At 42.9% G+C, this 10,606-nt stretch overlaps 2 protein-coding genes across 4 annotated transcripts; one reads left to right on the top strand and one right to left on the bottom strand.

Annotated features, from left to right (window-relative positions):
* Positions 1-152: 152 nt before the first annotated feature.
* Positions 153-8,984, top strand: fam149b1 (family with sequence similarity 149 member B1). Of its 3 annotated transcripts, none has more exons than XM_058058893.1 (16): positions 153-629; positions 944-1,057; positions 1,376-1,496; positions 2,572-2,720; positions 2,806-2,934; positions 3,004-3,150; positions 3,225-3,400; positions 3,477-3,607; positions 5,002-5,064; positions 5,361-5,452; positions 5,518-5,742; positions 6,881-7,004; positions 7,075-7,206; positions 7,280-7,361; positions 7,622-7,765; positions 7,853-8,984. In XM_058058893.1, exons 1-16 carry the CDS (start codon positions 583-585, stop codon positions 7,933-7,935), a joined length of 1,959 nt encoding a protein of 652 aa, XP_057914876.1. In that variant the 5' UTR covers positions 153-582; the 3' UTR covers positions 7,936-8,984. The 3 variants fall into 3 exon arrangements, with proteins under 3 accessions (XP_057914876.1, XP_057914875.1, XP_057914877.1); XM_058058892.1 differs by having other exon boundaries at positions 154-629; positions 1,352-1,496; positions 7,853-8,982; XM_058058894.1 differs by lacking the exon at positions 5,002-5,064 and having other exon boundaries at positions 156-629; positions 1,352-1,496; positions 7,853-8,674.
* On the bottom strand, positions 8,355-10,042 carry dnajc9 (DnaJ (Hsp40) homolog, subfamily C, member 9). Its single transcript, XM_058058900.1, has 5 exons — positions 9,696-10,042; positions 9,150-9,290; positions 8,816-9,070; positions 8,660-8,746; positions 8,355-8,582 (listed from the first exon to the last, which is right to left on the bottom strand). Exons 1-5 carry the CDS (start codon positions 9,867-9,869, stop codon positions 8,457-8,459), a joined length of 783 nt encoding a protein of 260 aa, XP_057914883.1. The 5' UTR covers positions 9,870-10,042; the 3' UTR covers positions 8,355-8,456.
* Between the last annotated feature and the right edge of the window lie 564 nt (positions 10,043-10,606).

Raw genomic sequence — 10,606 nt, 5'->3', positions numbered from 1 at the left:
ATATGAATATTGAATTTATACACATATATTTCCTCATACGACATCGTAAGAATTTTACTTCTAGGTCCAAATCCACTGAAGGAACCATAACACAAACGGAAGTTGAACATATATCAGAAGCGCAATGTTATTGCAATGCATGCTGTGAAATGTAGTTAAAGTACCATTGATTTAAAAGATAAAGTGCTGTGTAACTGTATCACTTTCCCATGATGCCGGGTAGTACAGAGGCAGTAACCATGACAGCCGTGTTGTTGTTGGTGCTAGAGCTAGTAGCATAGCCGCTCAATACAGTCAATTCAAGCCAACTTTAGCGTTTTAATACGTAAATCGACTGTATACGTGATGCAAAAATGTTTTTTATTTAGATGTAGCAGTGCTAGGAAGTGTGTTTTGAGGGAATAACTATGCCGCTGCTAGTGTACATGTTAGCTAACCTTTAGCAGGTAGCCGCTACATAGCGTTAGCAACATTTGTGGTGCTGTAGGAAATGTCTTTGTTGTCCTACTGTTATTTGTGGGTTCAAAATGCGGGGACGAGACGACGAGACGGGAAGGGCTTAAGTCTTTAAAAAGACGGAGAATGATTTCACGGTACAACAGGAAACCTGTGTCGCACAAGCTGGAAATGTGAGTACGAAGCAAACGACTTATGTTGTAATACTGTATCGCTATCTGGTCACAACATTAGGTACACCTGCATTACTTTATTATATGGAGGCGAGAGACACAATTCAGCATTATTGTAGTTCAACACTACTGCCAATTACAACCAAAGCATTGTTACGTTTTAAAATGACAGATTTCGGATGCAAGTCTTGTATTACAGGTGCAGGGGTTATCATAACATGGCCCTGGTGCATCATTACATTCAAAGCAGGTCGCTAAAAAGTGATTATTATTATTTTAAATTAGTTTGTGCTCACTAATGTGTGTTTTTGCAGCCGTGGCTTGTCTCACAGCAGCCTCAACCACCACCCTCTCCCTGAGGAAGCAGACACCCAACCCCCTCAATGCTCCCTCCAAGATGTAGAGGAAGACACCCCCATCCACAACAGGTAAACATGGCTTTTTCCACAAAATGACTGGCTCCCTGTACTGGGAATCAAACAACACCGGTGAGTTCTAGCTTCTTGAAATAGGAGCCGTCAGATTAATTGATATCATGTTGCCTCCTTCAGATGTACGACTAAAAGAATGACTAATGAAGACAGCCTGTTGGAATATTCAATTACTATCTTCCACAGTGTTTTTGAGTCCGTCACCAAGCCCTTTTATACATTTTGTGTGTCTTGTATTTGTCTTGTATGTATATTTAAGTTAGCTTAAATATTTGTCTTATGTTTGTTTAGTTGTGAGACATTCTGCTCCTCCAGCCATTCCGACTGTCCCACAGTCATCTCAGTGGCCTCCAGCCGGTCCTGGTCGGGTATCCATAGCTCCACGGATACGGGCATCTCCACTGAGAGGAGCTCTGTCTTCTCCTGGGGCTACGATGTAAGCCAGCCATGCAATTTTAGTGAAGGATTTCATTGACTGTTATGCCTGGATGTATTAATTCAAACATTAATTACAAATATGCTGAGCCTGGAGACAGAAAGTTGTAACAAATATAACAATATAGAGTGTTAGCTTCTTGGTTTGTCTCTGTACTGCTCTGTATTCACAAGGCCCGGGCCCGCTGGGTATTGATTGTTGACACAGTTAGTCTACTGTGCTTTTTTTTTCAAAGGGACTCCAAATGTTATTTATCTTTGAGTTCCTCTGGCTGCTTCTAAGAAACACGACTCTTAGTAGAAAGAAACTTACAGCATCCCATTCCAACGCTGTCCTGCATGTCTTTACGTACTATATGTCCTTATGGCAGTGTTTCTTTGTTCATTTTTAAATTGCTGTGATGTGTTTGGATCCTGACCCTGCATACAATTTTTCGAGATTTAACAAAAGGAAGTAATATTATTTGTTCCCGTCATAAAATATAGGGAATTGCTACTTTTTATAATTTAAAAAAAATGTCTTTGTTATTCTCTTATTCCATCAGTGCTATACTTCCCTAAACCTAACCAATAATATCAATATCAATTTCATCCAATTATAAAAATACCTTTTCATATTTTTATATAATACAATTTAAAACAATTATTTAAAAATATTACGATTTAATGCTATTTTTTTTAATTCATCCATTCAATTTTTTCAAATCATTTTTTAATGATATCATTACAGTGTAACCAAAATATCTTTGGAATAATAACTGCACTGTGAAGAGTAAAATCCATATTAATGTATCACAAACTTATCCGTCATCAATTTCATCCAATTATAAAAATACCTTTTCATATTTTTATAGAATACAATTAAAAAAATAATTTAAAAATATTACAATTTAATGCTATTTTTTAAAATTCATCCATTCAATTTTTTCAAATAATTTTTTAATGATATCATGACAGTGTAACCAAAATATCTTTGTAAGAATAACTGCACTGTGAAGAGTAAAATCCATATTAATGTATCACAAACTTTCCTTGGTGGATGAAAACAACAGGCTTCATTTGCTTCATTTTCTCAGGAGTTTGACAACGCAGCGTCACGACAAGTGCAGCGAATGTTTGAGGAGATCGACAAAGAGCTGTATGAGGGGAAAGGCAGTGGCGGAGGGATATTGCCGGGACTGCAGGACGAGTGTCAGCAGTGGGCCGAACGCTTTCCGCATCTTCGGTTTGTCACCTATTGTCCTGATATCACCTTTTAATCTAAAAAAAATATATATATTTTTTTAAAGGAATATTTTACTGTGACTTAGGATCCTCGGGACCCAGCTGCTGTGCCCCAGTGACAAGGGCTTTCAGTGGTACAAAACATCAGGGGCGGTCAGCAGTAGCATCCCATCAGCATGCCAGAAGTCAATGGAGAAAGAAGAGAGCGGGGCAGAGTGAGTTTTCTGTTGCGGTGTCATACGTTCATCAACATTATCATGTATTCATGGTTGTGCGTCTTGAAGACTGAACGTGAAAGGCTGCAGCGCGGCACTGCTCAAGTCCAGCTCGGCCGATCTAGACGTCTCCATAAAGAACTGCAAGGACAGGCCCAGAGTGATCGAGGCAGAAGGTCACATGGAGGAGTACTTGGCCTTTGACAGCATCAGCCTGTGAGCATTAGCATTAGCATTAGCCGCACGCTCGTGTTTTAAGGTCGCGACGCAACCTTGTTTTCCCTACACAGGGAGGACGAATGGAAGTGCTCGGAGCCGTCCCTCAGACACCGCTGCATGCCTCCCGTCTCGCCATACAAGTGTCGCCGTCAGGCTGTCCTCGACCAGCTGTTTGACGACGTGTGGAGGCAACTTGTGGGCTGCATGAGGGAGCTGGTCCAGCGCCAGTGGGAGTGCCACGCCATAAGTACGCCCACTCAGCATCCTTGATTATTTTGATTTGGCGACCGTAGCTTGATTGCTTCACATTGCGTGATTGGCAGATGATGAAAGGACCTCTGGGAACGCGAGTCCTTCACCGTTTACGCTCTCCACAATCCCGACCATGCTGCCCAAACTTGGACACGGCAGAGCGCCGCATCTGCCTATGCTTGCCACCAGCCTGCAGTTCCAGGTTAGTTAGTGGACTGTTAGTATTTACACTAATACTACTACTCAGCGTCATTTCTCATATTAAAACTCAGTTAGAGATGAAAGTATATACAGTAAACCTCGGATATATCGGATTCAATTGTTCCCACTGGTTTTGTCCGATATAAGCGAAATCCGTTATATGCGTATACCGGAAAATGTCCGTTTTACGCATATATCGGATTTATATCCGGTATATGCGTAAATCGGATTTTATCCGTTATAAAAAGGCACTTCCTTGACTATGTTTCCAATGTACCTGGACGCGCAGGCAACGCTGCAAACGCTGCAAATGACGTCGTATAGCGGCCTGTCACGATTCGGCGAATCGGAGCGCCACGATGCGGCCATCCGATATATGCGAGGGAAATTTAATGGAAATGCATTGGAACGGGACTGGAGATTTTGTCCGAAATAGGCGAAATCCGTTATAAAAAATCCGATATATGCAATGAATTTTTATTGGAAATGCATTACAGAAAAATTGGTTCTTTTTTTATCTGTCCGTTGTGAGCGAATTTCCGATATATCCGAGTCCGATATATCCGAGGTTTACTGTACCTTATTTGGCACTTACTCTGCACCAAGGTCAAAGGAGAGGTCACAGACAGAGTAACATTACTCATAGGGGCCTCTAGGGGGCATTTTTTCACGTAATCTGAGGATGACTGTAATACACTGTAGTGTTCCTGCATCTTTACAGTCATCAGTGCACTTAATGCAGTGCACTTACGCTCACATTTTAATAGCAGCATCATGCTAGGTTAGCTTATTTGCTGACGTATCGTTGGGAGAGCAGCTGTATTTTAAGATGTGCAGCGAAGCCTGCTTTTTTACAGAGCGTTCCTCTGTGAAGTGGTAGTCTGACGAGCGTGTAAGTGCAGTGTACTAACGCTCACATTTTAATAGCAGCATCATGCTAGGTTAGTTTATTTACTGACGTATCGTTGGGAGAGCGGCTGGCTTTATTTTAAGATGTGCAGCGAAGCCTCTTTTTTTACACAGTGTTCCTCTGTGAAGTGGTAGTCTGACGAGCGTGTAAATGCAGTGTACTTACGCTCACATTTTAATAGCAGCATCATGCTAGGTTAGCTTATTTGCTGACGTATCGTTGGGAGAGCAGCTGTATTTTAAGATGTGCAGCGAAGCCTGAAGTGGTAGTCTGATGATCGTGTAAAGTTAGAGTAAGAGTCCAAACTGATTTTCACTGTTGCTCTGTCATCACCCTCAAATTCGTTAACTTGTTTTCCTTCCTTCCCTCTTCCATGTGTCCCCCTTCGCCCTGACACCGTCTTCTACCTGTCTTTTCTTCATCTCTCCTTTCTTGTGTTGTCCTATTATCATCTCTCCTGCTCTCCACTGCTCACTCACTTAAAGAGGTCAAGGGACTCAAAGCACAAGTCCCGACGGAAATCCAAAAGGCAGAAAAGGCCGCCCAGTGTATGTAAAATTGCCAAGATGCCGCCTGGCGGTCATTGCCCTCCATTTCTGCGCCTCCCGCTTTTAGTTCTAGACTGAATGTGCTTGTGGCTGTCCATTAACACTAAATTAGATGTTTTTGTTTGCCTTTTAATAAGCCTTGTGAAAGTTTTTATGTTAGTCCCCATGCAGATTATGGTGCTTTTTGCATGCTAATTAACTCTTGACAAGTTCACCTTATAAAAAAGAACTAACCGCAAGACCCCCCCTCCTTTTTATGTGTAATCCACCTTCCACATCACTTGTTTTCCCACCAGGCAGGAAAGGCCCAGCACAACCTGAACGACCTCATCATGATCCACAGCATCCCGTTACAACAGCGGAATCTGGCCGCTCTGGACAGAACCCAGTAAGGACGCACTTCTAGAACCCCGCTCATTCGTCATTCACCCACACTCTCAATTCTCTACCCAGGGAGCCGGAGGAGCGCGCACCCCTGAGACCGGGCTCCAGCTTGTCACCTGTGAGCAAGCCTCGCACTCGCCGGGTTCTGGAGCAGAGTTCGTCGTCGCTGACGCGCCCGCCTCAGTCGGCACGACGCAGAAATCTTCCGCCCCGCACGTTGCAGCCTCTGGCTCCTAATCTCAGTCAGTCCAGCGCAGTGGGATCCATGGATGAGGTCATTCGGGGGACACGGCTGTGAGTTGGGGCACACACACACACTTTGCATGGATTTCACTGTGTAGTCTTTTAAAGTAGACTTTTTTTTTACTTTTGGTGCTGCAGTGTAGAATAACAGTGGTAGACGTTTCATATATAGCAGATGAACTCATAATGAACTCCAAATGGAAAGGTAACATTTGTTATTGAACATTTCTATGAAGGATTATTTGAAAATTGGGGGACTGATGCCAGTAGTAGAAGTGTAGAAACCAAACTCTGGAATAACAGCTCAGAAACGTACAGTAAACCTCGGATATATCGGATTCAATTGTTCCCACTGGTTTTGTCCCATATAAGCGAAATCCGTTATATGCGTATACCGGAAAATGTCCGTTTTACGCATATATTGGATTTATATCCGGTATATGCGTAAATCGGATTTTATCCGTTATAAAAAGGCACTTCCTTGACTATGTTTCCAATGTACCTGGACTGGGCAATGAAAAGAGACGTAAGGTAATGAGAATTTAACTTTATTGGACTCTGAGCATAACAAATTGTTAATTAAGCTAGGCCCTGTTACGCCCGTCAGGCCTACGTTATTTCCAATAGTGAGGTTAAGATCTCATTCACTGCTGTGCTAGTATTATTGACGTCACTCACTTTTATATTTGTCCTAAATCTGGAGCCAGGAGAAAGACAATAGCCAGTGACATCAACAAGATTAGCATAACGATGCGGCCATCCGATATATGCGAGGGAAATTTAATGGAAATGCATTGGAACGGGACTGGAGATTTTGTCCGAAATAGGCGAAATCCGTTATAAAAAATCCGATATATGCAATGAATTTTTATTGGAAATGCATTACAGAAAAATCGGTTCTTTTTTATCTGTCCGCTGTGAGCGAATTTCTGATATATCCGAGTCCGATATATCCGAGGTTTACTGTATCTATTTAAATATAGAGCACCCAGGACATATAATTAGGAACACATGCCCAATCTAATAAACTTTATCAAAGCAATCTACTTTTAAAATACAAAGATGCTCAGCAGTGATGTATCAATTTGTATCAATCAAAGAAAAACATCAAAATAATAATTTCTTCTTTACAACACAAAAGGCGTCAAAATATTGCATTCTATTACAAGTGTGTGTCTTCCTCCAAAAGACCCACAGCCAGCGACCGGCTGATGTCTCCACTGTTTGCGCTGAGCAGGAACACGCTCCTGCCGCCCATTGGCACCGGAGACGTGGAGCTCTCCCCCTCGGGGCAGCACTCCAAAGCCGCTCAGGTAACTGCACGACTTCAACTTCAAAACTGCCTATCAGAAACTGTCTTAAAAAATTGTGTAACCTTTTCAGCGCCAGAAAGGCCCGTCAATCGTCAGCCGGGCCCACAGCGCTATAAACGACGAGGTTGCTAGTTCAATCCCAAGGGATCGTCTTTATCCCCTTGAAGTCTTCTCCCGCCCCAACACTACGCACACATATAGGGTAAGTTGTCACCGACTGTGGACATATAGACGTTACAGCATGCTTGAGTGGTGATGTCCTTCCTCCGCCTCAGTCGGATACTCCTTACCGGCGGTCCTTCACGGTGTTGGACAACATCGGGCAGGGGAGGACTGGCAGAGCTTCCATCGCCACGGGTAAGAGACTTAACTCAACTTTACATATTGAAGATGGGAAAAGGTATCACATCCCAAAGCGAAACTCTACACAAAATTATACACCCTCCTCCTGGCCTGAATTTTTCGATAGAATCCATGCATTATTTATAGAGAATTTAAGGGAAATGTAAAAAAAATGCCCCTTTTTCTAAAGTGCATGGGTTTACCCTGGACACACACCACAAACCTCCATTATATTTTGTGGAAAATTGGGAAAACGCCCTCTCCTGGCTTCTCAGATTCCCTTGGGATCGGCGTAACCGGTGTCAGCCTCGGCATCGCTAGCTCATCTTTTCTAGACTCCTTTTCCCACCACCATCCCTCGGGTCACTGGCCTATCAGGGATGAGGAAGAGGAACCTGACGTGAAAGCCCTGCCCACAGGTTAGTAGGCAAGAAGCATCAAAGACACAAACCATTTTGTCCATGATTAAATCAAAATTTCCCCCCCTTTAACCCTCTGTCCCATAGCTGCACTGGTGCCCGTGTCTGTCCCACCTCGCGCTCACAGCCGAGGCGGCTTCTCATCCAGACTCAGCAGACCTGGACTGTAGCAGGTGGATTTCAAAGCCTCCATGCACTTTAGCCATTCTTCTTTAAAAACAGCAGTCAAGTGCCCACCTTTTCCTTTTTTTTTTTTTATTTTACAGAAACCGTTTCATAAAAGGTCTATTTTTGTATTTTAAATCAGCTGTTGCGGCTGCCAAAACAAAACAGGAACACTCGGATCTGCAAGATGTGTGCTTCTTTGAATGTGTGAACGTGACAAGTGTTCTGTTGTGACAAAGCAGGGAACAACACAACAAGCAGGACGGGGATGAACACTTTTAGTACTGTACTTTTCTAAAAACACTTTGTGACATGTTCACTCATTATAAAGTCAGTCCCGTTATCCCCCCCACCTCCCTTAATTAGCATTTTATGATATTGTAGACAGTTAAAGGTGCAAAACTGTGGAAAAATGCAAATCATGTACAAGAATATTAACTTTATTGTTCTATAACGGCACTAACAAAAAGTGCAATTACATTTTATTACAAGAACATTAAAATGCAAAAACAAAGATAAAGGGATGTCAGGAATGTCTCCTCACTTTTTTCCTCTTCGTGCTTTTTGGGATTTTCCACTTTTTTTTTGAGTACTTGGCCTCCAGGTCGGACAAGAAACTATTAAAGTTCTGCTCCCTGGATTTGTTTCTTTGCTGCAAAATAACAAATTGGAGATTTAGAGAGAGAAAAGCAACCAAACTAAACCTGCCCCGTAAACACTTAACGTTACCTTGATCATCATCGCCAGACTGTCGTCCTCCTGACCCAGCCCCATCTCCTTCTGCATCTCCTCTGCTTCTTGTCGCTCTCTGTCAGCCTGGAGGAGAAAATCACATTATTAAGGAATTTGAACACAAATTCCTGTTTTTGTTCAAGTGCCACTTACTCTCTTCCTCCGAGCTCTCTTCTTCTTATCGCTCTCCTTAGCGAAGGCAGGGAACTCTGAGACTTCTCCACTTTCGATGGCAGCCCGGATTATGTCACCCAGCCTGGGCTCATCTTCCTGGGAGCTGCAGAGCGTCGAGGCCATGATGGCGTCCATGTCCCCCTCGTGCTGTGTGTACAGCTGCAGTAAGTCCTGCCTCTCTTCGTCAGAACCTTTGTATTGCTTCTCAAAATCAAGGATGTCCTGCAGGGTGATCTAAGTGACGGACATATCACGTTGTTGTATCGTCTCTCTTCAAAAGGCCTCGACATCCATGACGTGTTCCAAGACTCACCTTCGGGAAGAGTAGCCTCCAGTAGTCCTCCCAGCAGCGGTCCTGACTCAGAGCATCAGACTCTTCGTCCACCACCCCCTGCTCGTCATAAACTGTCCTCTGCTCCTTGTCACTCAGGACTGCGTACAACTTTCCTAAGACCTGTACCAAAGGAAAGGAAAACAGGTGAAGTAGCTTTACAGTCCATCAGTTATTAATATGGATATATTATGATGCATTCGAGTGAACTTGCACATGTTATTCTTCAATCAATACGTGCCTCTGCATAAATATTGATGCAGCTGAAGGCAAGATTGTGCAGGTGTACCTAAGTGCTCAGTGTTTATCAAGCCTGAACCTCGGTGTATTATGCAGCCAATGAATTAAAAACACGCCGCACTGATGGATGCCGGTTCATTAATAAGGTTGAGCCGTAATTCGCCTTAGACTCTCAGCGGCAACATAAAAAATTAGCAGAGACAAGAGCTAGCTAGTGTGTTTCCGCCATGACTCTTGCTAGTACGTGTTGCTAACAGGTAAATGATAGTAGGGAGGAAGAGGGGTTACCTGGAACTTCTCAGTGGCCAGCGGGTCTTCTGGGGCCCGGTCAGGGTGGACTTTTAGAGACACTTTGTAGTAGCTTCTCCGGATCTCTGCCTCGGTCGCCTCCTTATTGATGCCCAGCACCTCGTACAGGCTGGCTGTCTTAAACAGCTCCTGACACCGGTCGAGCAAACCCATCCTGACACTGATTAGTTTAACCCCCCTTTTGAAAATCACCCCACGATGTTTAATATTTGTTTTATCTAAACCTTCACTTAAATTTAATCACTACCTTCCGTTACCTCTTGCTGCTGCTGTTGTTTGGACACTTTTGGCGCGCTAGCATGTCTCACACAGCTACATGGACGCGAACGTGCTGACGCAATAGTCATACGTACTCACCTATTGGCTACAGGGACTTCTGACGTCATATGGTCGCGACAGACCTTGGTGTGACGGATTCTTATTGGATAATAACCAACGTCATAGAAAGAGGGAATTGTTTATTTTTAGTGACTTTTTTAAACTATGGGACGTACTATATTTTAATAATGTTGTAAATAAACAATTTATACCCACTAAAGAGGTTTATATGTAAAATCACACTTGTTTGTGAGCATGAAACCTTTAATTAAAATATTCACATAATTCCTTAATTTCTTAGTGAATATAGACGTCCCTTCCAATCTCTCGGTTCGATTATCGTTTTTCAGAAAAATCATTAATTAACAATCACTGTTTGTGGTAGTCCATGGTCTATTATTCATCAAAACATTGAAATGCAAGTAATGTAAATGTAATTATTCTATACCTTGCACTCGATGTAGCCAGCCATGGAGTGAAAAAAAGGTTCTCCCATTCCGTGTGGAAGTGGTAAGTTTGTGGCTTCTTTCTTTGTTCTTCTTTTCCACACTTAAGTTTAGTATAAATTAATT

This window comes from Doryrhamphus excisus, chromosome 20 (genome assembly GCF_030265055.1).
Source record: "Doryrhamphus excisus isolate RoL2022-K1 chromosome 20, RoL_Dexc_1.0, whole genome shotgun sequence".
In the NCBI taxonomy this organism is placed as follows: Eukaryota; Metazoa; Chordata; class Actinopteri; order Syngnathiformes; family Syngnathidae; genus Doryrhamphus; species Doryrhamphus excisus.
The sequence above is the reverse complement of the archived record's forward strand: the minus strand, read 5'-3'. Positions and strand labels throughout refer to the sequence as shown.

What these genes read in the sequence shown, in the direction of transcription:
- fam149b1 (XM_058058892.1), top strand. Translation starts at nt 583, where the DNA reads ATGATTTCACGGTACAACAGGAAACCTGTGTCGCACAAGCTGGAAAT. An exon ending in GCCTTTGACAGCATCAGCCT is followed by an intron (nt 3,151 to 3,224) that starts GTGAGCATTAGC and finishes TTCCCTACACAG; the next exon opens with GGAGGACGAATGGAAGTGCT. An exon ending in AGCACTCCAAAGCCGCTCAG is followed by an intron (nt 7,005 to 7,074) that starts GTAACTGCACGA and finishes TAACCTTTTCAG; the next exon opens with CGCCAGAAAGGCCCGTCAAT.
- dnajc9 (XM_058058900.1), bottom strand. Translation starts at nt 9,869, where the DNA reads ATGGGTTTGCTCGACCGGTGTCAGGAGCTGTTTAAGACAGCCAGCCTG. An exon ending in TGGCCACTGAGAAGTTCCAG is followed by an intron (nt 9,291 to 9,695) that starts GTAACCCCTCTT and finishes CCTTTGGTACAG; the next exon opens with GTCTTAGGAAAGTTGTACGC. An exon ending in AGAGAGCTCGGAGGAAGAGA is followed by an intron (nt 8,747 to 8,815) that starts GTAAGTGGCACT and finishes TTTCTCCTCCAG; the next exon opens with GCTGACAGAGAGCGACAAGA.